This window comes from Artemia franciscana, chromosome 20 (genome assembly GCF_032884065.1).
Source record: "Artemia franciscana chromosome 20, ASM3288406v1, whole genome shotgun sequence".
NCBI lineage: Eukaryota > Metazoa > Arthropoda > Branchiopoda > Anostraca > Artemiidae > Artemia > Artemia franciscana.
In genome coordinates, this window is record NC_088882.1 from 6,055,780 (window position 1) to 6,083,079 (window position 27,300).

Consider the following 27,300-nt stretch of genomic DNA (forward strand, 5'->3'; position numbering starts at 1 on the left):
CTGTTGAAATAAGATACAATTTTCTCTGGAAAAAAATTATCGTTTGGTTTTATTTTGGAGAGGACATAAAATATGGGGCAGAGGACAAATTAACAAAAGATGAAATAACTGGAGAATCATTCAAAAAAATACACGCTGAACATGGAAAAATCGTAAAAATCAGGAGGTTTGGAGTGATGAAGGTTGAAAAGGGGGTGCTAAGGAGCCCAAAGTATCATTTCACGCAAACTTGGCTGATTGAACGCTTTGTGCATAACAGACCTCGTTTTACTTCATATAAGATTAATTATGCTCGATGACAGATCAGTATTCACGCGCTCTTTGCGCCAGAAACATATACAAATAAAAAAATCCTCATGGCTTTATTGTCATTCACAGCTCATCAATCGGCAATTAGAAAGCACGGTAAGACTGGCCAGAAAGGCCTTTGTTTAAAAGTGGTAGCTCTCTTGTTTGCTTATTAAAGATTTGCCGAGACATTAATTTGGGGATCTGTTCTAACGGTCTGCTTTTAAAAGTTTCATGACGATTGCAGCAGATAAATAGTAGGAATTTATGCGTCACTGGACCTCCAACCTCAATTCGATTTTTAGAGGTGTTGATAAAATCCTTGTGGGTGTTCCACAATCCAGACTTTTCCCCACTTTTGCTTAAGGGCTGAACTATCTAAACACAAAATGATGTTTATTTATTTCACATATTAGTATGACAGCACTCCCTCAGAAAGTTAATCGTTATACCAGGCTCATACGAAGTATTTTAGGTACTTCCGTATTAGCCAGTAAAAACTCAAGAAGTAAAGTTAGGTTATTCCTAACAAAATACACCAAAATATGATGAAAATGTAATGCTTCGTTTTTTATAATAAAACAATTTGGGCTATATATCTGCACATTAGAGGGGGGAGGGAAGTAAAGTAGTTTAACTTAACATTACACCACCCCCTAATATGCAAATATAAAGTCCTCATTATACAAGTCCAATGCATTCTGTCACACTTAATTAATTTTTGTGGCTATGAAACTGGTTTTATCAGATCTTGCATTCAGCAAACTTCTCGAGGCTAATAAGGAAGTGTCGTATTTTTGTCTTAAGGAGGAACGAATAATAAAAACATTATTGATAATTTTGATAATTGATAATAATTGATAACTTGTTTGATAATTTGAATAAGAATATTTTTTTGATAATTTATAAAATAATGATAATTTACTAATTTAATAAACTTACTAATTTAAATAAATTTACTAATTTACTAAATTTGCTAATTTAATAAATTTTGATAGTTTACAAAATTTATCCCATAATTTGAATAAGAAGTGCCAAGAAATTCGGGAAAACTTAGGATTTCAGGGGAGTCATGGGCCCTAAGGTTATCTTAGCGTAAGCCACTGCTCGGTAAACGAGAAAAAAAATACTTGATTATGCCTTCAAATTCTAATCCTTTTCGGGGAGAAGGGGGCTTAGAAAAACCTAGAAAAAATATTAGCCTACTTTACAACTTCATAATCCAAACTTTTTTTATTTGAGGGCGGGACTGTCCGAGTTCAACATGATTTTATTTATTCAAAATGATTGTTATTTTTTCTCATTCAGAAATTTGATCCTGAATTTGATGCACTTGATGAATTTGATGAAAATATTTGATGCACTAGTAGTGAAGTCCTCTCTCCCAAATCATCCTTAAGTAGCCAGAACAAATGATAATATAATAGACTAAGATTTAAATTAATATGGGGTCTAGAAACCCCCAGAAAAAGTTTTTATGTCGAAACTTTTCACCGCTATTGTGGAATGGACAATCCAAGTTCAAAATGATATTTATGTATTTTGTATATTACAACGACTGCCTTTTTTCTAAAAATTGGATTACTTTTACTAAACATTGGACAACGAGAACGTTTATATAATTTATGCTCAAATTCATCATATCATACCAGTGTTGTCAGGTGGGAACACTTGTTCATATTGGACTTTTTTTTAGGTGATTGTGCATTGGATTCTTAGAATCAATTTAAAAAAAAAGTTTCTAACTGACAGTAAGGAATGATATTAAAACCTAAAACGAACAGAAATCATTCCATATATGAAAGGAGCTGTCCCCTCTTCAACGCCCCGCTCTCTACGCTAAAGTTTTACTCTTTCTCACAAGTCTACTTATTAAAACAACAAAAACTTAGCGTAAAGAGTGGACAGCCCCTTTCATATACGGAATAATTTCTGTTTGTTTTAAGTTTTAATGTCGCTCCTTACTTTCAGTTAAAAAACTTGTTTTGTTTATTTAATTTCTGAACGTTCTTGAATTAATACAGGTCTTGAATTTGGCTCACCGTATATGGATGATCAAAACGAAATTTGCATATTAATTTTACTTTTTTTTTAACTAGTAATAACCTTATAATAACCTAAGTTTGATTTTGTTCTAGTTATTTAAGAATGACTCTGAATCACAAAGTCTTTAATTAGAATAATAACCTCTTTTAAAATTAAAAAAGAAACTTTAGCGTAAGAGCGAGCTATTGAGGAGAGGCAACACCCCCTAATGTACGTAATATTTTCTGTTCGTTTTAAGTTTTAATGCTGCTTCTTACTTTCAGCTAAAAAACTCGTTTTTCTTAATTACTGATCGTTTTTTGAATAATGTTGGGAAATCCAGCTCCCCCTCCATGGAAAATTCTTTTTCCCGTGAGAAATTTCTCCATGGAAAGATTCGCCTATGTAACTAAAATTAGTGATATTTGCCTAATTTCGTAAGACATAGTAACAGAACGGCCAAAGAGGTTGAAAATGCTTTTTATGAAAATGAAACTCACAAGTTGAGTAATTCTCAAATGACTTAATGAATGAATTAATGAAAAAACAGATCTTTAACCCGCTCTTATACGTAATAATTAATGTTCGTTTTAAGTTTTAGTGTTGGTCCTTACTTTCATTTGGAAAAAAACTCTTTTGTATTATTTAAAAAGAACCACAAGCCGAAGACACGCAATACCTTTGCTTCACTATCACATAAAAATCATAGTTCTGAAGCTATTTAAGATAAAATTAAATGCTAGGATTGGTAAAAAAAATAACACAAGCGAATTATTATTTATATCGACCAATATTTAACTAACTTTGAACTTAACAAAATTTAGCGTAAAGAGCGAGGTATTGACGGGGGGGGGGTGAACTCCCTCATATATGTAATATCAGGGGCTAAGCCTCTACGTCAATACCTTGCTCTTTACGGTAAAGTTTGAATTTTGTTCAAATTCTTTAAGGAAGACTCCTGTTTCAAGAATGCCGTTCCCCTTTTTTCAAAAATATGGCAATTTTTTTCAGGCTCGTAACTTTTGATAGATAAGACTAAACTTGATGAAACTTGTATATTTAAAATCAGCATAAAAATAAGATCCTTTTGAGGTATCTATTTGTATCAAAATTTCGTTATTTAGAGTTTCGGTTACTGTTGAGCCGGGTCACTCCTTACTTACCGTTTGTTACCGCGAACTGTTTGACGTATTTATTAATCATATTCACACTGAAAATATTGCACCCTGGGTACATTTTTGCTTGAAAAAGAATGCTTTCCATGCATTTACGCTTTATGTGTTTTTCACCCCCATCAAGTATATGGTAACACTGCACCCCAGCTAAGCACAAAAGGGATCGAGTCGTATTTGTATTCAAACTCAGATTATACCACCCTGGAATGTTTATTAGGTTACGACCCCTTTATGCCCAATACCACCTTCAGGTGCAGAGACCATCTTCCTTCCAAAGATTAATAGCAGATGTGTTTTCTTAGGCAGAACATTCTATGTGTGTCTACCCGAATGGAAAATTAAAGGTAGGTTGGCTTAGACAGACGACAAAAAAAAAATCAACATAAGGTCGGTTATAATTTAGATATATACTTTTGCATAGGGGTGGTCTGGGAGCTTTAGTTCCTGGATATGTCAAAGTCTCGTGTATATTTTTATGGTATATTTATATTTTTTCATATATTTCCTGATTTCATGTGTTATTTAGTTACCCCTCCCTTCCCCTAACAAAACAATATAGAAGCCTGAATCTATATACTAATAATTATCAGTATTAGACAAAATCTCAAGATACCCTTAAAATGTGTTAAATTTGGTGAAGAAGAAGAAAACAAAAATATTTTCCTAGTCTAGACAGATAAGCACTTGAACTAGGCCTTGACCCTACTCACCCGTCCACTTGCCTAGGACAAACAGTACACCAAACACAATCAGTCAAAAAGAAGGGCTAGTTGACATACATCTTTGTCATCAGTAAATTTAAGTCACCATAAACTCCAAAGTAAACTACGATGTTTCTATTCTATTTGATAAGATGTTTTCATAATAATCGAAAATTTTTAATACTTATTATAATTTAATAGTTTCTATAATTTGAACTAAATAAATCATTATTAATAATTGAACATTATTTGTATGGTTTTCCATTTAAAAAAAAAGAAAGTGTCATTTGAAACTGATCTTTTCTTTTCGAAAGTTTTTTTTCCTTTTTCTTTTTTAGTTCAATTGTTTCAATTGAACTTCTTTAGTTCAATTGGAAAATAGGGGAAAACCCCCTAAAATTCATAGAATCTTAACGAAAATCACACCATCGCATTCAGCGTATCAGAGAACCCTATAGCGAAAATTTCAAGCTCCTATCAACAAAAATGTGGAATTTCGTATTTTTTTTCCAGAAGACAGATCACGGGTGCGTGTTTATTTGTTTGTTGTTTTTTTTCTTTTCCCCAGGGGTCATCGTATCGACCAAGTGGTCCTAGAATGTCGCAAGAGGGCTCATTCTAACGGAAATGAAAAGTTCTAGTAACCCTTTTTAAGTGACCAAAAAATTGGAGGGCACCTAGGCCCCCTCCCGCGCTCTTTTTTTCCCAAAATCTACGGATCAAAATTTTGAGATAGCCATTTTGTTCCACATAGTCGGAGATCATAAAAATATGTCTTTGTGGATGACTTACTCCTCCACAATCCCTGGGGGAGGGGCTGCAAGTTACAAACTTTGACCATTGTTTACGTACAGTAAGGGTTATTGGGAAGTGTACAGACGATTTCGGGGGGATTTTTTTGGTTTGGGGGTGGGGTTAAGGGGAGGGGGCCATGTGGGAGGATCTTTCCTTTGAGAAATATGTCATGGGGGAAGAGAAATTCAATGAAAACTGTGCAGGATTTTCTTGCATTACTATAAAAAAACAATAAAAAAATAAACATGAAAAAGTTTTTCAATTGAAAATAAGGAGTAACATCAAAACTAAAAACGAACAGATATTATTACGCATATGAGGGGTTCTAAAAATACTTTAGCATAACGAGTGGGGTATTTAGGAGGAGATAAATATCTCGCTCTTTATGCTAAAGTATTCTTAGTAATTTCAATTATTTATTTTATTGCCTTTCTGATTCAGGGGCCATTCTTAAAGAATTGGGACAAAACTTAAGATTTAGTGTAAAGAGCGAGGTATTGACGAGGGGAAAAACCCCGTCATACACATAATAAAAATATAAGAATGTAAAAGTTTGTTACATAAGTTAATTCTTAAGTTAGGTATATTTTTTACTAACAAAAACGTTCGTTAAAAACTAAAAGTTCTAGTTGCCTTTTTAAGTCGCCGAAAAATTGGAGGGCAACTAGGCCTCCTTCCCCACCTCTTATTTCTTAAAATCGTCTGATCAAAACTAAGAGAAAGCCATTTAGCCAAAAAAAAAGAATTAATATGCAAATTTCATTTTAATAATTTATGTGCGGAGAGCCAAAATCAAACATGCATTAATTCAAAAACGTTCAGAAATTAAATAAAAAAAACTAGTTTTTTTTAACTGAAAATAAGGAGCGACATTGAAACTTAAAACGAACAGAAATTACTCCGTATATGAAATGAGATTTTTTTTTGGTACATTTGTATTATTCAGAACACACTCAATAAGTGAAGGTAGGCTCTTTCTTGAAACAAACTACGATGCAGGTAAATTTTAATTAAATATTTTATATATAGAGATGGTTAGGTTAGGTTAAATTAGGTATTTGAAATAATGCACCCCACTCCACCCCCTCCTAATGTGCAAATATATCCCAAACTTTTGATAAAGCTAATGAAATAAAACAAAATATGATGAAAATATAATACTTTATTAGGAAAATTGTAAAATTACAACTCAGAATTATGTACCCAGAACGCAGAAATGTCATCACTCCATGTTTTTCCAGGTTGGCTTATCACTCAATTGGACTATCTGTCTTGGCTTTTTCTACAATTAGTCTTGGCTTGATACCCATAACTATTTCATTTTAATCCCAAATCTTAAATCTAAAATCCATGTTCAGACCCTATCTTCTATCACTATGCGTGGCAAACTAAATTGAGTTTTGTCTTTGTGGCTATGAAACCGGATTTTCTCATAAAATGTACCTGCATCGTAGTTTGTTTCACGAAAGAGCCTAACTTCACTTATTGATTGTGTTCTGAATAATACACGAGTACCTTTATTGTCGGGTCAAGGAAAGACAACAAAAGTGTTGCAATCATATGCAACAATATTGCACGATGTTGCAACAACATCAACAATGTTGCGGCAAAATTGCAATAATGCACAACATCAACATCACGCAACAACATCTCGCAGCATCACGCATCAATGCAACAACATCAACATCAACAATGTTGCGGCAAAATTGCAATAATGCACAACATCAACATCACGCAACAACATCTCGCAGCATCACGCATCAATGCAACAACATCAACATCACGATGTTGCGGCAAAATTTCAACAATTTTGAAGTCTACATGACATATTTCTTCTCTTAACTTTTGTTAAGACTTTACGCTACAAACTTTCTGTTTTGGCTTGAACAGTACAAATACTTATTTTCTAAAATAAGCTGAATTTAGATAAGAAATTGAATGTTGTAGTTCTATTCGTATTCTCAACAAGTGTTTTATTGTATTGCTGCTATTGTATATTTGAGGTTTTGTTGCTATTGTATTTTGAGGTAAACAGTAGGATTTGTGGCAAAAAACCTATTTTTTAAGTTTCGTAATACTTTCGTAATATTAGCACCACCATGAAAGGGCATCATTGCCCTTCATGGTGGTGCATGGTGGTTGTAGTTTGTCGTTCTATTCGTATTCTCAAGAAGTGTTTTATAACCGTAGTTGTTGCTATTGTATTTTGAGGTAAACAGTGGGATTTGCAGCAAAAGATGTATTTTTTAAAGTTTCGTAATATTAGCACCACCATGAAAGGGCATCATTGCCCTTCATGGTGGTGCATGGTGGTGCAGGTGCAGAATGTCTGGGCAGATGCTGGATATGGAAAATTGATTGCATAATGCCCCGAAATTAAGTCTGTTTACTTTTAGTAACTCAAAACTGAGGATTTAATGACAGTGTAAAGATCTTAAATTCCTTGATTTGGAAGTGTGGATGGAAGGGTATTAGGGAAGCTGATTCACAGAAATGTAGGAATGGAGAAAAAAAATTGTGCTTTCCAAAATCTATGAGGAGGGTAGTTTTTTCAGTTCTTTTTGATGATATTGCTATGAAGAAAGAGCACCCTGTAGAATGTCTGGGCAGATGCAGATGCTGATGGGTGATTGATTGCATAATACCCCAAAATTAAGTCTGTTAAGTTTTAGTAACCCAAAACTGAGGATTAAATGATAGTCTAGATATTTTAGATTCCTTGGTTTGGAAGTGGAGGTGGAAGGGTATTAGGGAAGCTGATTCACAGAAATGTAGGAATGGAGAAAAAAATGTGCTTTCCAAAATCTAGGAGGAGGGTATTTTTTTCAGTTCCTTTTTATGATAGTGCTAAAAAATTATATTTTGTAAAGTTTTTGGTACCCCCATCATTATCCTGAATAAAAATACCCCTCCCCCCGCATACGGTCCTGTATACAACTTAAAAGGTGACGATCAAACCTAAATGTGAGTGGTTTCACCCTGGCACTTCCATGGATGTTTTTAACCACTATCTCCTCAGCTAATTTGTTTTTGGTACGAGATTTATTCATGGAGGGGGTAGTAAAATTCTTATTTGTGCTAAGACAAACGAATTAAAAATAACAAAACGTTGACCGTAAATTCGTTTGAACTTTGGAAATCCCTCCCCCGTCATGCCGGGATTTCTTCTCTCCCCCGGGTCATTGCTGCTTGTCGTTTCTCCTTGCTTCCATATGAAGAATGTAAATAAATCTTTGCGATAATGGCAATCAAATTTTCGTTTGTGAATCAGAAGTTGGCCTTTCCTAGGCATCTGGTTACTCTACTAGAACAGACATAGTTTTTTTTTTCCTTATTAATGACAGTCTAGTGTTTTGTTGATAAGTTTTATTAGAGCATTGAGTTAAATGCGAGAAATGATAAAATACAGCACCGCAGATTATCTCAACTAACAAGACGACCAAGAGGTTACAAAGACGAGAAAAGAGGGGCTCTATCTCTATATCCTCCCCCCCCCCTCGAAAGACAAAATATACAAACACGTTATAGTTTGTGACGCTTAGCAGAAGATAAAAGCCCTTAACTTCTTTCTGCCTAACACCAAATTAGGTATCTTACCAATTAACCACGAATAACAAAGGAAGTCTGACTTAAGAAGGAAGCCATAGCCTAATAGAGTCTCATGGCTCGGATGAACCAAATGGAATCAATTTTTTTTTTTATGTATTTTTTTTTATTGTTGGACGAGTAAGACAAAAATTGGGGGGGGGGCTTAAACTGGATAATACCTTGGATGCGGCCCTGGTTTTAGGTCAACCCTTTCGTCCTTTCGTTCCATTTGGAGTATAGACAGGGAAATATTTGGCTCGTAAAACGTGACTCGTAAAACCTAAATATACCTGAATAGACCCTTAATGTTCGGTAACAACCTGGTAATTAGTATTTGAATAAGTGAATTATTCCGGCTTTAATTATTCTGTCATTACTTTTGTAGCTTCCTATATGCCAAGTAAATTTAGTTTTGCCATTTGTAAACCTATGTTGACTCAGAAACAGATCCCATCTATACTTATTTATCAAGGTACTTAGCTGAGAAAGTGATGACAATTTGAAAGTGATCATGGCATAATTTCCACTTGAAAAGAGACAAGACACACCAAAGACAAATACAGGAGTCTAAGTTGCAACTTCCGTAGCCGTCCCTACACTTGAGTGACATACCCCACTTCCATTTTCAGTACGAAGAGGTTGCCTCAATTGAAGCAAAGAGCACTTATAGTTAAGCCCATATTTTGAATGAAATTGACATTTTTCTTGAAGTTGACAATTTTTTTAAGTTTTGCAGCTAACAATTTTGCATAATATCTTAAAAGAATGGAAAAACTGAGAGTTGAATTTTCAACAAAACAGATATAAAGCAGTTTCTGTAGTATAACGGGCACCAAATTAAACAAAAAACTTGGGCAAAAAATCAGCGAAAAAAAGCTAAATCATATGGCAGCAAACAGCTTAAGAAGATTTATCTTTCCTTAGAAGGTGTAATTGTCTTAGAAAGTCAACAGATTGTTATGTTTGAAATTTTAAAGATGAAATAAGTAATTAATTAACAGCAATTAAATATGTTAAATTAATTAATTAGCATTAATTAAATGTTAATTAACAGGTAAAATAAGTTACCTTAGCTTAGCTTACCTTAGCAAGTTTATTTTCATGGTTCAACGTGGACTTACGAGAGTGTAGTTCTGCACTAAGAATTTTTAATTTTGAGACAAGCAAAAGAAAATCTTAGAAAATCTCTGCTTCCCGGACATGGATCCAGGGGCCAAGAATGTTTTTTATTTCACTATCCATAGTCCTTTAACAGTTTATCGGCGCAGGAGTCTGATAATATTTTTTTTCGTAAAAAATGTTGCTTACGGAAACATTAATTAGGTTCTTTAGTTTAAGTGTTAAAGCCCCCTAAATTAAAGTATAAAGGGATTTCATAAAAGTGTTAATTCAAACAAGTCAAGAAAAGTCACTTTAATATAAAGTTTCCCAAAGTTAACTTTTTATAATAATTCCAAAATTGAGTTTTAGTGTCTGCATTTTCAAATTTTTTAAGGGTGCTTCGTTCAGAAAAATCTTGTTTCTATGAGACTACCCTCCGCATACTTCACCCTTTGATGCAGGTAAGTATGTGATTGTAACACCTCAAGCTACATTTAAATATTCAAGTAATAATTCAATTAAAATATCTGAAAATAAGACTTTTCTAGAAATTTACCTTATACCCGCCAAATGTCAGAAAATTTCGCTTTTTTATATTTTTGTTATATCTTAAACGCAGTGTATAAGTTTAATAAAACTTAAAATATTCCGCTTATTCTAAAATGCTAGGAAAATTGTGGGGAAAATAGTTGATGCTTCAATCTTTTTAGAACAGACTACTGTTAAGCAAATTATAAAATTCTTAAAGCTACAGAATATACATGCAAGTATTGCAAGGAGCTACAGTGTATTATTAGAACAAAAAGATATATAATGTTCAATGCTAAATTTTGAGTTTCTAAACAAAATAATTATAAACATCTAAGAATAAAAGAATTAGTATATCTATATAATAGTTTTTTATGGTTTACTTCCAAAAACAATGACAAAAGCATCTTAGCTTCATCAGCTGATATTTTCATCCTTTCAGTAGCTTTACGGCCTCAAACATAATAACCAAACAATGATAAACCTAGAAAATCTAAATCAGTACTACAACCGATATAAATCGGCATGGAAAGTTCTGTGACAATCTATTAAGAACTCTAAAGCTATATATTAATTTACTTGGGTTGTTTTGGTTCTTCAGAAAGAAACTACTGGAACCCCATTGTTACAGCCAACACAGAAGGAGTATGGAACATCACAAGTCCCTTGTTTTGACCATAATTTGGCCTGTTTTCGTCATATAGTTTTTTTGCGATCAGCAAAGATTTCTAAAAACAAATTTCACTGGCAAATATGATGCACTTCCGTTAAAAACTGAGGATAGTAAACTCAGAGGTGTTACTCTGAGTTAGTTACTCTAGTTCACAAAAACTAGAAAGGGGTGGAGAGAAAAGTATATCTTTGTAATCTTTGTAATCTGTAAAAGGAAATCTTTGTAATTTATTTGATTTTGCCAATAAAATACCCAAAAAAGGCGTTTTCAATGAAAATACTAACCAAAAAGGTATTTCATAAAATCTAATGGGAGATAAGAAAATCTAGGAGGCAAAGGCTTCCCTCCCACTTTGCCAATTAATGCCACTGAATGAACTAAACAGAAATAAAGTTTGACACCCATTTTTTCAGCAATCCAGCTGACTCAGAGTTCAATTTTTTAATATCTCAAGATTCTGCCATATTGTAGTGTAGATAATTTAGAATTGTCCAAAAACGGGCAAAAATATGAATAAAATGTGAATTATAATATGAATATGAATAAAAAATGTGAAATAGAATATGAATAAAAAGTGAATTACAGAAAAATCAGAAATAATAGCAGTGTCAATTCATAAGAATGTAAAGGGTTGGTAGCAAAATGCTAGTGCGTCAAACAGAAATTGTTTAAATGAGAATGCTGAAAACAAGTATTATCTAAAATTATGAGGGGGATGGGTAGAACATCTTGGAATGGGCCAAAGTTTTATCCCTTAATTGATGCCCCGTGGAAAATGTAAGAGTTTGGCATTTGGTACTTGAGTTCAAATTAGCTTCGCTCTTTTGATGGTTCATTAGTTTCTTTTTTGTTAGTTTTTCCTTATTATTTAACTTTTTTGTGTTTTCCTGTTTCTTGATTTTTTGTGCATTCTGAATACTAGTGACAACTTTCCTGAAATACTGCACACATCAATCACTCGGTTTTCTCTTGCTTTCCCTTCCAGAATAAGTTGATGACTTGAAAATACTATTGCTGAAGAAGAGGAGTTGTGGGGAGGAGGAGAGTGCGTAGCTGTATTAGTGTCAAGCAGTTTTGTGGTGGAATTTGTCGTTAGTAGAGATAGTGTTAGATACATTCACGGCAATCACGGAATCATGACAATTTTACCTTGACAATTATAGGCTAATTGATCATGACAAGACTTTTGCATAAAAATGTATTACGAAACGTCACATTACGTCATTTATTATGATGAAGATTTAACGTCATAACACTTAGACACTTTGTTTATTATTTAATCAAACTATTCTCAAAACACAAAAAAAAATATAAAAAATATAGTAATCTGAAATAAAAGAAACAAAAAATATATATAAAACTAATAACCTAAAAGAAAAAAAATTCAAGAACGTTTATTCTTTATCATTCACAATAGAAATTGTCAAGTAGCATGATCCATTTTAAGTTTTAAAAAAAGTTGTAAAAAATCTATTAATCTAAAAGAAAAAAGAAACAAAAGATCAAGAGCACTTTTTTTTATCATTCACAGTAGAAATTATAACGTAGCACGATCCCATTGCGAATTTAGGAAAAAAATGTAAAAAAATCTAATAATCTAAAAAAAAAAAAATATAAGACAACCGAATAGTCTAAAAGAAAACAGAAAAAAAACTCAAGAACGCTTTCATTTTTCATTCAAAGTAGAAATTATCAAGTAGCATGATCACATTTTGAATTTAAAAAAAATATAATAATTTCGAAACAAGAAAAAAACTAAAAAAGTCAAATAAACTGCAAAAAAAGGAAAAAAAAAATCAGGAACGCTTTCATTTTTCATTCACAGTAGAAATGATCAAGTAGCATGATCACATTTTGAATTAAAAAAAAAGTTAAGAAAATTCTAATAATTTGAAAAAAAACAAAACAAAATCTAAAACAGCTTAATAGTCTGCAAAAAAAGGAAAAAAAAATCGAGAACGCTTTCATTTTTCATTCACTGTAGAAATTATCACGCATCATAATCCAATTTTAAATTTCAAATTTTTCTGCATCAGTTTTTGCGGCATTATTCTTAGGGTGATCAGATAACTGACACAACAAATTCTATCGGCAAAGTTTCGCAAAGGGTGAGCTTAAGCCATTTGGTAATTTTTCTTGATCAAGTTACTTAAAAGCGGTGCCAGATAAAGAGAAAACGTGAGGTATTGTAGTACGAATAAAAATTTAGTTTCATATTTACAGCGAAGAGAGAAAACGAAACTGCTCAAACTATTGAGGTAATAAATAACTAAATAATATTTTATAATCGATAGGAAATAATTTGATAGAAAATAATTGCAATTCTAGAAATACAAGGTTGCTCTACATTTTTTTTTTTTTAAGATAAAAGCTGATTGATGTCTGACAAAAAAAAACAAACAAAAAAAACAAGGAACTCTAATCTAGGAATCGAGGGTGATTTTGAGCCATTGGGCAAAGCCAAGAGAGAAAATAAAAACAGATATTTCGACAAGGATCTCCGTCAACCCGTAGTTAGGGCTAAAAATATAATAAAAACAATAAATAAGAATAAAAAATGAACTCTCTCTTTCGGAAAATCTTCCCCATTAGAAAATTCCCCTGGAAAAACTCCACCCCCTCATCAAAATTCCCCTTGGGACCGTCCTCTCTCTATGGGCTATTCACTCTGCAGAAATGTTCGGAATTTCTTTCGAACATTTTGTGGTAACGAACAATAAATAATGAGTAATATAAGACAAGGTAATAAGACATAAGACAAGGAAGAGAGAGAGCGAGACTGCCCAAATTATTGAGGTAATAAAAAACTAAATAATGTTTTGTAATCGATTATTTGCTATATTGATCTCCCTCAAATGTAAGACCGGAGTTGAGTCCTTCTGGCCTGTGCTTCCGAATTGTAGAGTTTTCCGATTATTTTTAAAATTAACTAGCTTACCCGTGGCCCGTTGCTGCAATCTCAAAAGAGAGGAAAATCTTCCTGGAAAACTGTCCTCCGGAAAATTTCACCCCGCAAAAAACTCCCCCTCCAAGACAAAAATTCATCCCCCCGACCTAGCTAACCCCCCTAAAAATCCCCATTCATTAGGGAATCGAGTTCTTCAATCGAAAAACACGATAATGCACTGAATCGATAAACACAAACATATTTTTTTTTTTTTATTTTGCACAATATGAATGAAAGAGTGGGGAATTTTAGCCCAGACTAAGTTAAGTTGAAATTTACCCTATATTTACACAGAATACCCAATTAACTGATTATATGTGCAAAGAGTTGGAAGAAGATATTCAAATCAACTTCATTTTCATAAGGAAAATTTTTCTTCCCCTCGCGGGAATCCCCCAATAATCCCCATTGGAAAATTTTCCTAAAATGTAAAGTGAAATTTGTTTATATTTCTTTTTGTTACGTTTTTACAAGTAACTTCCTTCGCTCTATTGTCTTGAAAGTATATATTTTTCATAGTTATTGCTTATCTTCTTTTTTATGTTTTACTCCACTATATATTTGTCATTAGTGGGTTATAAATGAAATAAAAACAATATTTAACTAACTCGTTAACTGAATATCCAAGACAGGATATTCACGATAATATGACCGGAAGAAACTATCTATGATTCGTGTTCAGGGGTCTCTAATTTCAGTCAGCGCTAAAAGTATTAAGAGGGTCTTGGAAAAGATTGTAAAATTGAAACCTTTAAAAGAACATGCTAAACAACTTATTGAAGTTTATCGGCGATCAGATTAACAATAGTAAAGCGTACAGGACACACACATGGTTTGTGTGTCGGTTTTTATTGACCTACAATTTTAGACAAAAGAACCAATTAGACTTTGCATTCTTATTACTGGCTCAAAAGTTGGTAACGATGGGTTAATGCAACAAAGACTATAAAACGTAGCTATTTGGCTCCCGCTTTATGGCATATGCCTACATCTAAGTAATAATTTTACTGGCTTGACAAAATAAATATAAAATAAACCAATAAAACCACCGCATACTTTTAAAACGAAAATACTGGACACAGGGGCACCAATTCACGAGAATATTGGGAGGGTAAAAGCTTTTTTGCCATTTTCTGGATGAAGATAAGAAGAAATTTAATCTAGGTATGAGAGAAATTTTGTTTTTCAATTTCAACAACCAGAAATTCCAACTTAGGTATTTTCCACTGTATGAGAGGGGGGTTCCTGTTTTGAATAGTTTAAAATAAGGATTTTGAGAGTGTGTTCATTATCTTCACAATTCTTGGAGGTTTCCCGATTATCACCAAAGCAGAAAATCGGATTCTCCAAAATATCTCCTTTATTTAGTGTGCGTAAATACACGAACGTTAAATGAAAAATAATCCTATTTTTCTGGATACTTCGGAGAACCCAATTTTTGTTCGGCAAAATTTGGGGAAACCTGGACAAATTCGAAAAATAATTGTAATGACTGGTTTCTGGTTTTAGAAGATCTCTGGGGCAAAAACTGGATTTCTCATATTTTGAACACCAGATTAAAACTTCCATGTAAAAATAATTGTTTACTAATAACAAAAAAAAATACAAGTGATTTTTTTTAGTTTTTTTCTGTATTATGAAAAGTAGGCTATACAGCATACCTTCTTTTAAATTGCTCCAACCTCACTGCCCATTTCATGTTTTTCACTAGAAATGAAAAGAGTGCTTACGGAATGGCTGCTTTAAAAAACTAAATTTACTTCGAGCCACACGATGGGCTCTGCTCCTTATGCAGCATTTAGCAGGGTTGTCAACCTGCAAACTTTTCGGGTGAAAAACACTCGTTTTACCTCAGAAGGAATATGGAAGAGTGAAAATCACTCTTTTTGGGTGTTTTTGTTCGCTTTAAAATCTCAGAGGGGATGTGGAAGAGCAAAAATAACTCTTTTATGGGTGTTTTTTTTTTCGCTTTAAACGTCTGTAGTTGACATATTCATCAGAAGTACATTTAACCCAAGGAACCGGGTTGCCAACTGGCACTTTTTTCGTTTGAAATGTACCCTTTTTTTACTTCAGAGCAAAAGAGAGGACGTGCAAATTTTTTGACTTGCACTCTTTTTGAGCAAAAATCACTCTATTTTGGCTTTGACTTGCACTCTTTTTAGAAGTCGGCAGTTGACAACTCCGGCGTCTAGTATTCCTTCATCCTCAAGTGGCGATACTAGCAGCAGAAGTTGCATTGACTTCCTAGTTGAAAATTCGAATATTTCTCTTGTTTAATAACAATTTATGATACCTAGGCCTCTTAATTAAAAAAGATGTATTTTATTTTTATTTATCAATATTGAGGCACACCGAACTGTCAACTCTTTGCGTAATTTCTTCGAACGTAATTGTCAAATAATTTAGTGAGACAAAAGAGAAAGAAAATGTAGAGAAGTTGAAAAAAAATTGAAAATAAGAGAGAGAAAGCTAAAAAAAAGTAAGAAGGAATCCTCTATTTTTGAGAAGTAAAATTCGTTAGCCGCGTACAAACATAAAAAACAAATAAAAATAAAACATAACATAAAAGACAATAAAAACAAATTGTTTGAACCCAGGGATGTCATTAAGACAAATTTGTAATTAAGACGCAATTGCGACGTAAAGGAATTAAAGCATGCTCAAGACTTATTTCAGATAATTAATTGATTTTAAGTAACAATTAAAATGGATTCTACGGTAACACTTAGCATAATAAGGTTTTGGGTTCAATTGAAGCTACGATAATTTGTCCACCGCGTGGAAAAAACTTCGGCAACTGATACGTTGATCTGGCCCCCTTTGCAACATTGATGGTTCTGGGTGATCTTTATTTGATCCTTTTTAACAGTGAGCATATAACAAAAAAATTGCTTGTCCTTGACTTTCATATTTACCTCCAAACTCTCTCCCAAGGTCTTTAAAAATTCGGCAATGTGAAACTGGTGATACTGATTAAGATAAGATTTATTCATCATGGAATACACATACAATATTACATTCTACTATTCTCCCAAAGGCTGTTTTGCCTGTAAGATATCTGACGTCCTGTTTCTCAAGCCACCATCTTAAATGCATTCAGAGGCCGCTTTACACGGCTACTTTGTCTTTTGGCAATATTTAGGTACCATATTTGGGGCACCCGTGTCCCAACTAAGACAAAATTCGGCTCTTTTTCGAGCACCATTGTTTGAGGAACCAAACTTAAGAATAGTCATCTGGGATATTTAGATTCACCTCCAGACTCTTCCCAGGGTCTCTGAAAGCTCTGCTATATGAAATTGGGGATAATATTCAGCAAGCTGAAGTCTTACTTCTTGGTCCCGAACCACGAAGGCATTGATGGACTATTTTGTATGGCTATTTGGCTTGTCGCCAATATTAGGACTCCATATTTGGGGGAACGACTGGGCCCCAAATAAAATATGGCTTGTTTTAGTCTCTTTTTTTAAGGAGCCAAATTAAAAATGATTATTAAGGACTTTGCAAATTACCTCCATACTCTTCCCAAGGTATTTGAAAACTCTGTGTTGTGAAGCTGGGGATACTACTCTGCAAGCTACCGTCTTGCTATTGACCCCGTGCCACGGATAAATTGATGAACTATCTTGTATGGCTATTTGGCTTGTCGCCAATACTAGGCCCCAATTTCGGGGTGAGGATAGGGTCCCAAATTAAAACTGCCTCATTTCGGGCTCTTTTTTTGAAGATCAGAATTTAAAAATGATTATTGAGAACTTTGAGACTTACCTCCATACTCTCCCCAAGGTCTTTGAAATCTCTGCGTTGTGAAGTTGGGGATACTACTCTGCAAGCTAACGTCTTGCTTCTTGAGCCCGTACCACGGATAAATTAATGAGCTATTTTGTATGGCTATTTGGCTTGTCGCCAATACTAGGCTCCTATTTTGGGGTGAGGATAGGGTCCCAAATTAAAACTACCTCATTTTGGGCTCCTCTTTTGAAGAGTAAAATTTAAAAATGATTTTTGAGAACTTTGAGACTTACCTCCATACTCTCCCCAAGGTCTTTGAAAGCTCTGCGTTGTGAAGTTGGGGATACTACTCTGCAAGCTAACGTCTTGCTTCTTGAGCCCGTACCACGGATAAATTAATGAGCTATTTTGTATGGCTATTTGGCTTGTCGCCAATACTAGGCTCCTATTTTGGGGTGAGGATAGGGTCCCAAATTAAAACTACCTCATTTTGGGCTCCTCTTTTGAAGAGTAAAATTTAAAAATGATTTTTGAGAACTTTGAGACTTACCTCCATACTCTCCCCAAGGTCTTTGAAAGCTCTGCGTTGTGAAGTTGGGGATACTGCTCTGCAAGCTGACGTCTTGCTTCTTGGGCCCATACCATGAAGGCGTTCATGGGCCGCTTTACATGGTTGCTTTGCTTGTCAGCAACATTTCTTCACAAAAAAATAAATAAAAATTACTTTGATGTTACATGTTCTATCTTTACTATAAAATAACGTATATCAAATAACTTCTTGTCATTTTTTATTTAATAATTTTATAATTATCACAGTTTTTCAAGTATCTTACCTAGGTTTACTTATCAATTACTGTAGAAATTTTAAATAATTAACTTTATGGTTTAAGAAGTTTATATAAATATTTAATGGTCGAACAGTTCAGAGCAATGAACTTTAATTAGGGAGCCATTCGGTCAAATACTAGCCGAAACTCTAAAAAAAAACCTTGATAATAGTTAACACATACAAGAATTGGTATTTTATACTGATTTCAAATACATTAAACTCATTAAGTTTAATATTATCCATCAAAAAGCTTAGAACTGAGAAAATTTGCCTGATTATAGAAGGGGGGAAGTGATTTGAATGAAAATCACACCACCAGATTCAGGACATCCGAAAACCCTACTGTAGAAGTTTTAAGCTCCTGTTTACAAAAATATAAAATTTTGTGTTTTTTTTTCAGGAAGAAAGATTACGGATATGAGTCTATTTGGTTTTTTTCCTCGGGGGTTATCGTGTCAAACCAATGATCGCAGAAGATTGGGAGAAGACTCACTCAAATGGAAATTAAAAGTCCTAGTCCCATATTTAAGATATCGAAAAGACTGTAGGGCGACAATCGATTTGAATAAAAATCACACCATCAGATTCAGCATATCAGAAAACTCTATTATAGAAGTTTCAAGCTCCTATTTAGAAAAATGTGAAATTTTGTGTTTTTTCCGGAAGAAAGATCACGGATGTGAGTCTATTTGTATTTTCCCTTGGGGGTGATCGTATAAAACCAATGATCGCAGAAGATCGGGAGAAGACTCACTCAAATGGAAATTAAAAGCCACAGTGCCATATTTAAGATATCGAAAAGGACTGTAGGGCAACAAGTCCCCCCCACGCCCTCCTTTCCTCAAACACATCTTATTCGAATTTCTAGAGAGTAATTTTATTCTGCATAATTGAAAGGTCTGATATCTATTATTTTGGGGATGACATGACCCCCAGCAGTCCCTGAAGAAAGGCTTGTAAGCTAAGGAATTTGCCCATCGAAGATTTTCCGGGGAAGTTTGCCACAGAGGGGGAGGAGAAATTTTCCGGTTGGATTTGAAAAACGATCAGAAATTAACTAAAAGAAATAATTTTTTAACTGAAAGCAAGGAGGAACATTAAAACTCAGAATAAGTAGAAATTATTCTGTATATGGGGGATTTGCCCCCTCCTCAATCCCTTACTCTTTACGCTAAAGTTTAACTTTTGGTCCCAATCCTTTAAGAGCGAAAATTTAAACTCAAAGGCCGTTGATGTTGAATAAAAAGAAAATAATCTAGAATAACGAGCAGGGAATTGAGGAGGGGTATTCCTCCTCATATACTGAATAATTTCTATGCATTTGAAGTTTTAGTCATACTTCTTACTTTTAGTTGAAAAACTTGTTTGTTTGCAATAAATTTGGGTTGCGAGGTCTGACCATTTTTGGTCTTTTTTACAACTTCTTATTAAAGTTATTCAGTTCTCTGAACTTACACAACTCTGAACTAGTAATTATCATATAATAGCTGTGTGAGATTGAAATAATAATTAGCTACTATGTACTTTAATTTCGCTGGAACTGTAATTTAATTGATATCAAATTTCATTAACTATTATTGAGCCTCAGTTCTTTGGACTTTCACAGCTACTGACTAATTCTAATTACCTTTTAATTGCTCATTAATATTTCAGTATTACTTCCATTTCATTTAATTGACTAATTTTTAATTGACTAATATTAAAACTGGAACTTTCATTTAATTGACTAATTTAATTTGACTAATCAAATTACCTTTTAATTGCTCATTAATATTTCAGTATTACTTCCATTTCATTTAATTGTTATTAAATTGCAATTTACTTGCAATTAAAGATAATGAAAGTATAGAAAAACAGGCACTTTTTTTTTACAAGACAGAGAAGCTTTTTTTTCACAAAAAAGAATAAATTGCGGCTTCACCCCCAGAAGCCTTTACCAACAGAAAAAATAGTTTAACAAAATATATAACGAGAGTTGAGAAAAAATCCCATAAATACTACACAAAAACAATACTAATGATGTTTAAATGTTTTATAAAGTGCGAATGACGCCCCAGCATATTGGGAAGCTTGAAGGGAGCCTGCCTTTCAAAAATGCGGTCAGTTTACGCTATTTTATGCTGAATTTTTTCCTTCATAGTAATTTTTGATCATTTCATATTTTATATAGGCTTTTTTTCCACGTTTTGAGTTTAAACTACACTCTTTTCTTTTGATAGCAAAATTTTTGATTGTCTGAAGATTATTTTGAATGTCTTGAAATTTATTTTGCTCTTAGCTTTTAATGAATATAGTCATCATCGTCATTCTTGTTAATTATAGCACTATTTCCTTTTAAATTTTATTAATAATAGCAGTTAATATTAATTAGTTGCAGGAATTAGTTACAAAGGTCCTGATTGAAATCAGGAATCAGGATTGAAATCAGCCAAACAACAAAAAAGACCAAAACAAAAAGTAGCCAAAAAACAAAAAAAATAACAAAAAATAACAAAGAAAGATTAAAAAATAAATAAGAGTGATTTTCTGTTTGTGCAAAAAAAAAAAACAACAAAAATATAAAAGCAGATATTTTGGCAAGGACTTCCACCATGCTACAAATTATGTGTAATATATATTTTATATATTTTTACATATTTTAAAAAATGTATAATTTTTAAATTTTATATATTTTAAAAAATATATAAGCTATATATTTGAAAACTATTAAATGTTACAAATTAGGAAACCACGAGGTTTCTGATAGACCAGAAACCTTTGGCCTTCTATGTTTATGCATATGCGTATGTATCTTAAGGATGAAAGTATGTAAGTCACTACTACATTTATTTTAGTACTGATAATTCCGTTGCGTTTTCAAAAAAAGGCCTAAGTTCACTTTTTCCGAAAGCTAGTTAAGCATTTGGTTCAAAAGAACTCGAGGAGATCTATCAATTGGTAAATTCAAAATAAGCCTATCTTTAGTTCTGACCGAGTTATATATTGTTCAAAAAGTGCATAAAGAGCGTAAATTCCTTATTTTATAAGTAACGAGCAATTCAGCGATTTGGATGTTTCCAGCGAATTCCGATTGGAGGGTTACCTAGAAATCAGAATTTAAAGTTTCAGTTTCTTAAGTTCTGATTTGTGATTTTTTCGTTGTGCGTTTTTATTTTCATTTTGTTCCCTTTAAAATTAGGCAAAGTGGATTTAAGCCCATTTTTTTGCAATACTCGTCATTTAAACACTCTATGAACAGAAAATAAGGGGGAAAAGAAAAAAGAAAATAAGGAAAACGGAGAAATAAGAAAACAAATAGAAAAACAAATAACCGAGAAAAAAAAATGTCGAAACAAAACCACAAAATAAATATTATAACTCAAAACTGTTCATATCTGGGAAAGACATTTAATTACAAAGTGCCAAAGTTTCTTTGAATGTAACGAATGAGCTTTGAAGAGGAGGCATGAGGGTAGTCCCTGATTAGGACTGGCAAAAACTTAGAGGTAAAGAGGTAGGAAGTTAAAAGCACAAGGAGGATTGGAGCAAACCAGATTCTAATTGTTACAAAAACAGATAAAGCAAAATAAAGCGTTAAAAACAAAATGGCGCTTCTAGCACAAAAAAGGGATATATATTTATTTATTTTTATATTATTTTAAATCCTTTATATTATATAAGGGATGTAAATTTATAATATTTAGGTCAATCATCTAGGGATAAACGGAAAGCAGGTCGTCGATGGTTGGGATGGAAGGATATCGTAAAGAAAGAATTAAGGAAAATGAAAAATTCCTGGAAGGAAATAAAGAGGGAGGCTTTTAATAGATTGGAATGGAGGAGGAGCGTCCGTACCTACGTTGGCCTCAGGCGACTTGGTACTGCAGTGAGCTGTTAGTAGTAGTAGTAGTATTTAGGAATAAACATAAATATTTTGATGTCGGTTCACAAATCCAAGCAAAAAATAAAATAGTTGAGAAAGTTGAAAAATAAGTTGAGAAATCATTAAGTGAAAAATATTTTAGCATATTATATATTTTTTTTTAATTATTGAAACTCGAGTACAAAAGACCTGATCAATTAAAAAATTCTTTGATGTCATCAAATAAACTCAATCAAAAATTGAAAATTCTTCCCTTAAAATTGTAAACCAAAGTTAAAAAATTTAAACTTAAAATTAAAATGTTATGCTTATAAATTTTAAAATAAATTCATATAAGCTGCAATTAGACTGGGAAAAAATGATTTACTCTTATTATTAAAAGGGCAGTGATAATTAGAAGAAGAAAAAAATAAAACATTAAATATTTTGTTAGAAACTATGAAGGTCCGTCAGCTACTTACAGAAGCGTCATTATCTCGGCTGAAAATTATCGAACACAGAAACTTTCATCCTCAAAGTTTTATTGTCACTTCTAAAATTGTTGAATAGGTTTTTTCTATTATTATTATTATTATTTATTGGAAAACCTGTCATAGAAAAAAAAAACAAAAGACAGAGCAATAAACGACAGAAAAAAAAGAAAGAAATACACACTGAGCGCAAAGACAAACACTAAAAAAAGAACTCTATTTAGGAGGTTAGTTTTCTTTTTTAGTTTTCCGACTCTTAAGAATGTTACTATTAGGCCATATCCTTTATTGGAACGTGTAACTCAGTTTTTCTATTCTAAGAACCTCCATATTTGGCACTTTTTCCTCTACGAGGAACCCTAAACAGACAAGGAAGAGAGGAGACAGGGGGAAGGAAAGTGGTAATTTGTCTCCCCCCTTTCAGGACAAAAAACACGATGTCATAAATCCTTTTTTAGTCAGAACAAAATGTGATATTTTGTTTCAGCTTAAAAATTTTTTTTTCAATCCATTGCCATCTAAAAACTGAAAGACATATTTGCCTCCCTCTGTCGAAAGCGTTGATTTGGGTGTACTCCAATAGCAACAGAAAATAAGTAGAAGAGGTAAATAGAGGGTTAGTAGCCTTAAAATACTCGTTTGTCAAATTTTCAGACAAACCAAGTTATAGACACTTAACAAAACATAGTAAAGTAAATCTTTAGGCTTCAACTTGAAACTACAACAGAATTAACTACAACAAAAACTACACAGAATTGTAAAAAGAATCGTGACATTCGTAAATATTGAGGGAAGTCAAAGTCCTCCTCCTTCCTGCGTCCATACTTGATCATATTAAGGTCATATTGTTCTCTTTCAAACAGTTAGTGGTAACGAACTGTAATAAGGAGTGACCCGGCTCAATAGTAACCAAAACTCTCAATAGTTACATCAAAATAATTGCATTTTAATGCTGATTTTAAATATGTAAGTTTCATCAAGTTTAGTCTTACGCATCAAAAGTTACGATCCTAAGAAAATTTGCCTTATTTTAGAAAATAGGGGGATACACCCTCTAAAAGTCATAGAATCTTAACGAAAATCACACCATCAGATTCAAAGCATCAGAGAACCTTCCTACACAAGTTCCAAGCTTCTATCTACAAGAATGTAGAATGCGTGTTTATTTCTTTGTTTTTTTTTCTTCTTCTTTCTTTCTCCCAGACGTGATTGTATCGACCCAGTGGTCCTAGAATGTCGCAAGAGGGCTCATTCGAACGGAAATGAAAAGTTCTAGTGCCCTTTATAAGTGATCAAAAAATTAGAGGGCATCTAGGCCCCCTCCCACGCTCTTTTTTCCCAAAGCCGTCGGATCAAAATTCTGAGATAGCCATTTTATTCAGCATAGTCGAAAAACCTTATAACTATGTCTTTTGGGACGACTTACTCCTCCAAAGTCCCCATAGGAGGGGCTGCAAGTTACAAACTTTAACCAGTGTTTGCATATAGTAATTGTTATTGGGAAGTGTACAGACGGTTTCAGGGGGATTTTTTGGTTGGGAGGAGGGGTTGAGAATAGGGGTTTATGTGGTGGAAAACTTTCCATGGAGGAATTTGTCATGGGGAAGAAGATTTCCATGAAGGGGGCGCAGCATTTTCTAGCATTATTTAAAAAAAACAATGAAAAATAGATATGAAAAAGTTTTCTCAACTGAAAGTAAGGAGTAGTATTAAAACTTAAAACGAACAGAAAATATTACGCCTCCTCCTAATACCTCATTCTTTATGCTAAAGCACTTTTAGTAATTTTAACTATTTATTCTACGGCCTTTGTGATTCAGTGGACAAAATTTAAACTTTCGCGTAAAAAGCGAGGAATTGACGAGTGGGCGAACCCCCTCATATACGTAATAAAAACATACGAATATAGAAGTTTGTTACGTAAGCTAATTCGTAAGTTACGTATATCTTTAACTAATGAGAACGTTCATAAAAAACTATAAGTTCTAGTTGTCTTTTTAAGTACCCAAATATTGGAGGGCAACTGGGCCTCCTCCCCCTCCTTTTTTCTTATAATCATTCGATCAAAAGTTTCGCTTTAATTATTCATCTGCGGAGAGCCAAAATCAAAGCATGAATTAACTAAAAAACGTTCAGAAATTAAATAATAAAAACTTAATTTATTAATTAAGTGCTCTTTACGCTAAAGTTTTTACTATTTTAAAAAGTAGACTTGAGAGAAAGAGCCAAACTTTAGCGCAAAGAGCGAGGCGTTGAAGAGGGAACAGCCCCTTTCATACACGGGTTAATTTCTGTTCGTTTTAAGTTTTAATGTTGCTCCTTACTTTCAGTTAAAAAAAAACTTTTTTTTTATTTAATTTCATTAAGGATTCCTAAAATTTGATTCATAAGTTCTCATTTGACTGAACCCCACTCTGTCTTTTCTGTTTAAAGATATGACTTGTAGAGTAATTTTATTATCTTATTAGACATTTTTGTCATTTATTCTTTAAAGTACAAAGGACATCAAAATGAATTGTTTTTCTTCCCCTTAGACGTTTACTTATTTACGCAGCATGTCGTTCACTCATTCCAAGAAAAGGGATTTTATAGGATTTCTTTTTCGGTTGCTTCAAAAACTAAGAAGTTTTTAAGCCATTTGGAAACCCTTCTGAGTACCGTGAAAACAAATAAGCAAAATATCTTTAACAACATTGACAACGGTTGACAATAAACTTGACAACGTTTTATACGTCGGATTTGAGCACTGTGAAAATAGATAAGCAAAATACATTTAAAAACGTTGAAAGCACTTGACAATAAACTCGCCAACGTTTTTCATATCAAATTTGAGTGATGTGAAAATAAATAAGCAAAATACGTTTGACAACGTTGAAAACGTTTGACTATAAACTTGACAACATTTTTCATATCAAATTTGAGGACTGTGAAAATAAATAAGCAAAATACCTTTGACAACGTTGACAACGTTTGACAATAAACTTGACAAAGTTTTATACATCGGATTTGAGCACTGTGAAAATTAATAAGCAAAATACGTTTAAAAACGTTGACAACATTTGACAATAAAGTCCACAACGTTTTTCATATCAAATTTGAGTGACGTGAAAATAAATAAGCAAAATACGTTTGACAACGTTTAAAACGTTTGACTATAAACTTGATAACATTTTTCATATCAAATTTGAGAACTGTGAAAATAAATTAGCAAAATACCTTTGACAACGTTGACAACGTTTGACAATAAACTTGACAACGTTTTATACATCGGATTTGAGCGCTGTGAAAATTGATAAGCAAAATACGTTTAAAAACATTGACAGCATTTGACAATAAACTCGACAACATTTTTCATATTAAATTTGAGTGATGTGAAAATAAATAAGCAAAATACGTTTGACAACGTTGAAAACAATTGACAATAAACTTGACACCGTTTTATACATCGGATTTGAGCACTGTGAAAATAAATAAGCAAAATACGTTTAAAAACGTTGACAGCATTTGACAATAAACTCGACAACGTTTTTCATATCAAATTTGAGTGATGTGAAAATAAATAAGCAAAATACGTTTGACAAAGTTGAAAACGTTCGACTATAAACTTGACAAAATTTTTCATATCAAATTTGAGGACTAATAAAATAAATAAGCAAAATACCTTTGACGACGTTGAAAACGTTTGACATTAAATTTGGCAACGTTTCTCGTCCGTTAGATTCAAAAGTTAGCAGTTTTTTATTCCCGAATGTTCGATATGTTAAATATGGAATAAGTTCGATATTAAATATTTTCGTGTTCAATTTAATAAGATTTAGCTTCATTTTTACTTTTGACACCCTTTTTCATTTTTGACACCCTTTTTTATTTTTGACATCATTTTTGACATCATTTTTTGACACCCTTTACTGCTAAAAATTTGCACTTCCCCGTTCCACGTCCTGGCTGAAGGGCCATGAAATGGCAATGAGCAAAGAAGTTTTGGACTCTTGACGCCAGTGCCACATGCTCTACAATTCATGCTTACTACAAAAATAGTATTAAAGTATAACAGCTCAAAATAGGGATGAAACCTTTTAATCGACAGTGAACAGATATAAAATTTTTCAACTGGATATTTTGAACACATATACATATACTATTATACATATATATTGCTATTATACTATATAATAGCAATACTATTATATATTACTATTATGCATATACTATTTTGAACTGTTATACTTTCGTCATGGAAAGGCAGTGTGGTCTTCGAAGTTATCAACTTTTGTTCGTGTTCATGTTCTTTTCATTCATGTTCTTTTCATGTTCGATATGTTAAATATGGAATAAGTTCAATGTGTTGAATATGTTCGATATTAAATATTTTGGTGTTCAATTTAATAAGATTTTGCTTGATTTTTACTAACGTATATTTTGAACACATATACATATACTATTATACATATATATTACTATTATACTATATAATAGTAATACTATTACTATTATATATTACTATTATACTACACATATACTATTATGCATATACTATTTTGAACTTGTCATTCTTTCGTCATGGAAAGGCAGTGTGGTCTTCG

The 27,300-nt window shown here is 32.8% G+C and overlaps 1 protein-coding gene across 3 annotated transcripts in view; it reads right to left on the reverse strand.

Annotated features, from left to right (window-relative positions):
- Positions 1-27,300, reverse strand: part of LOC136040363 (transcription factor Sox-9-B-like) — a 67,725-nt gene that overhangs the window by 37,387 nt on the left and 3,038 nt on the right. For all 3 annotated transcript variants that reach the window (XM_065724615.1, XM_065724616.1, XM_065724617.1), the window contains exon 2: positions 18,107-18,253. In XM_065724615.1, the coding sequence (XP_065580687.1) occupies positions 18,107-18,253 (147 nt within the window). The remainder of the gene's footprint in view (positions 1-18,106; positions 18,254-27,300) is intronic.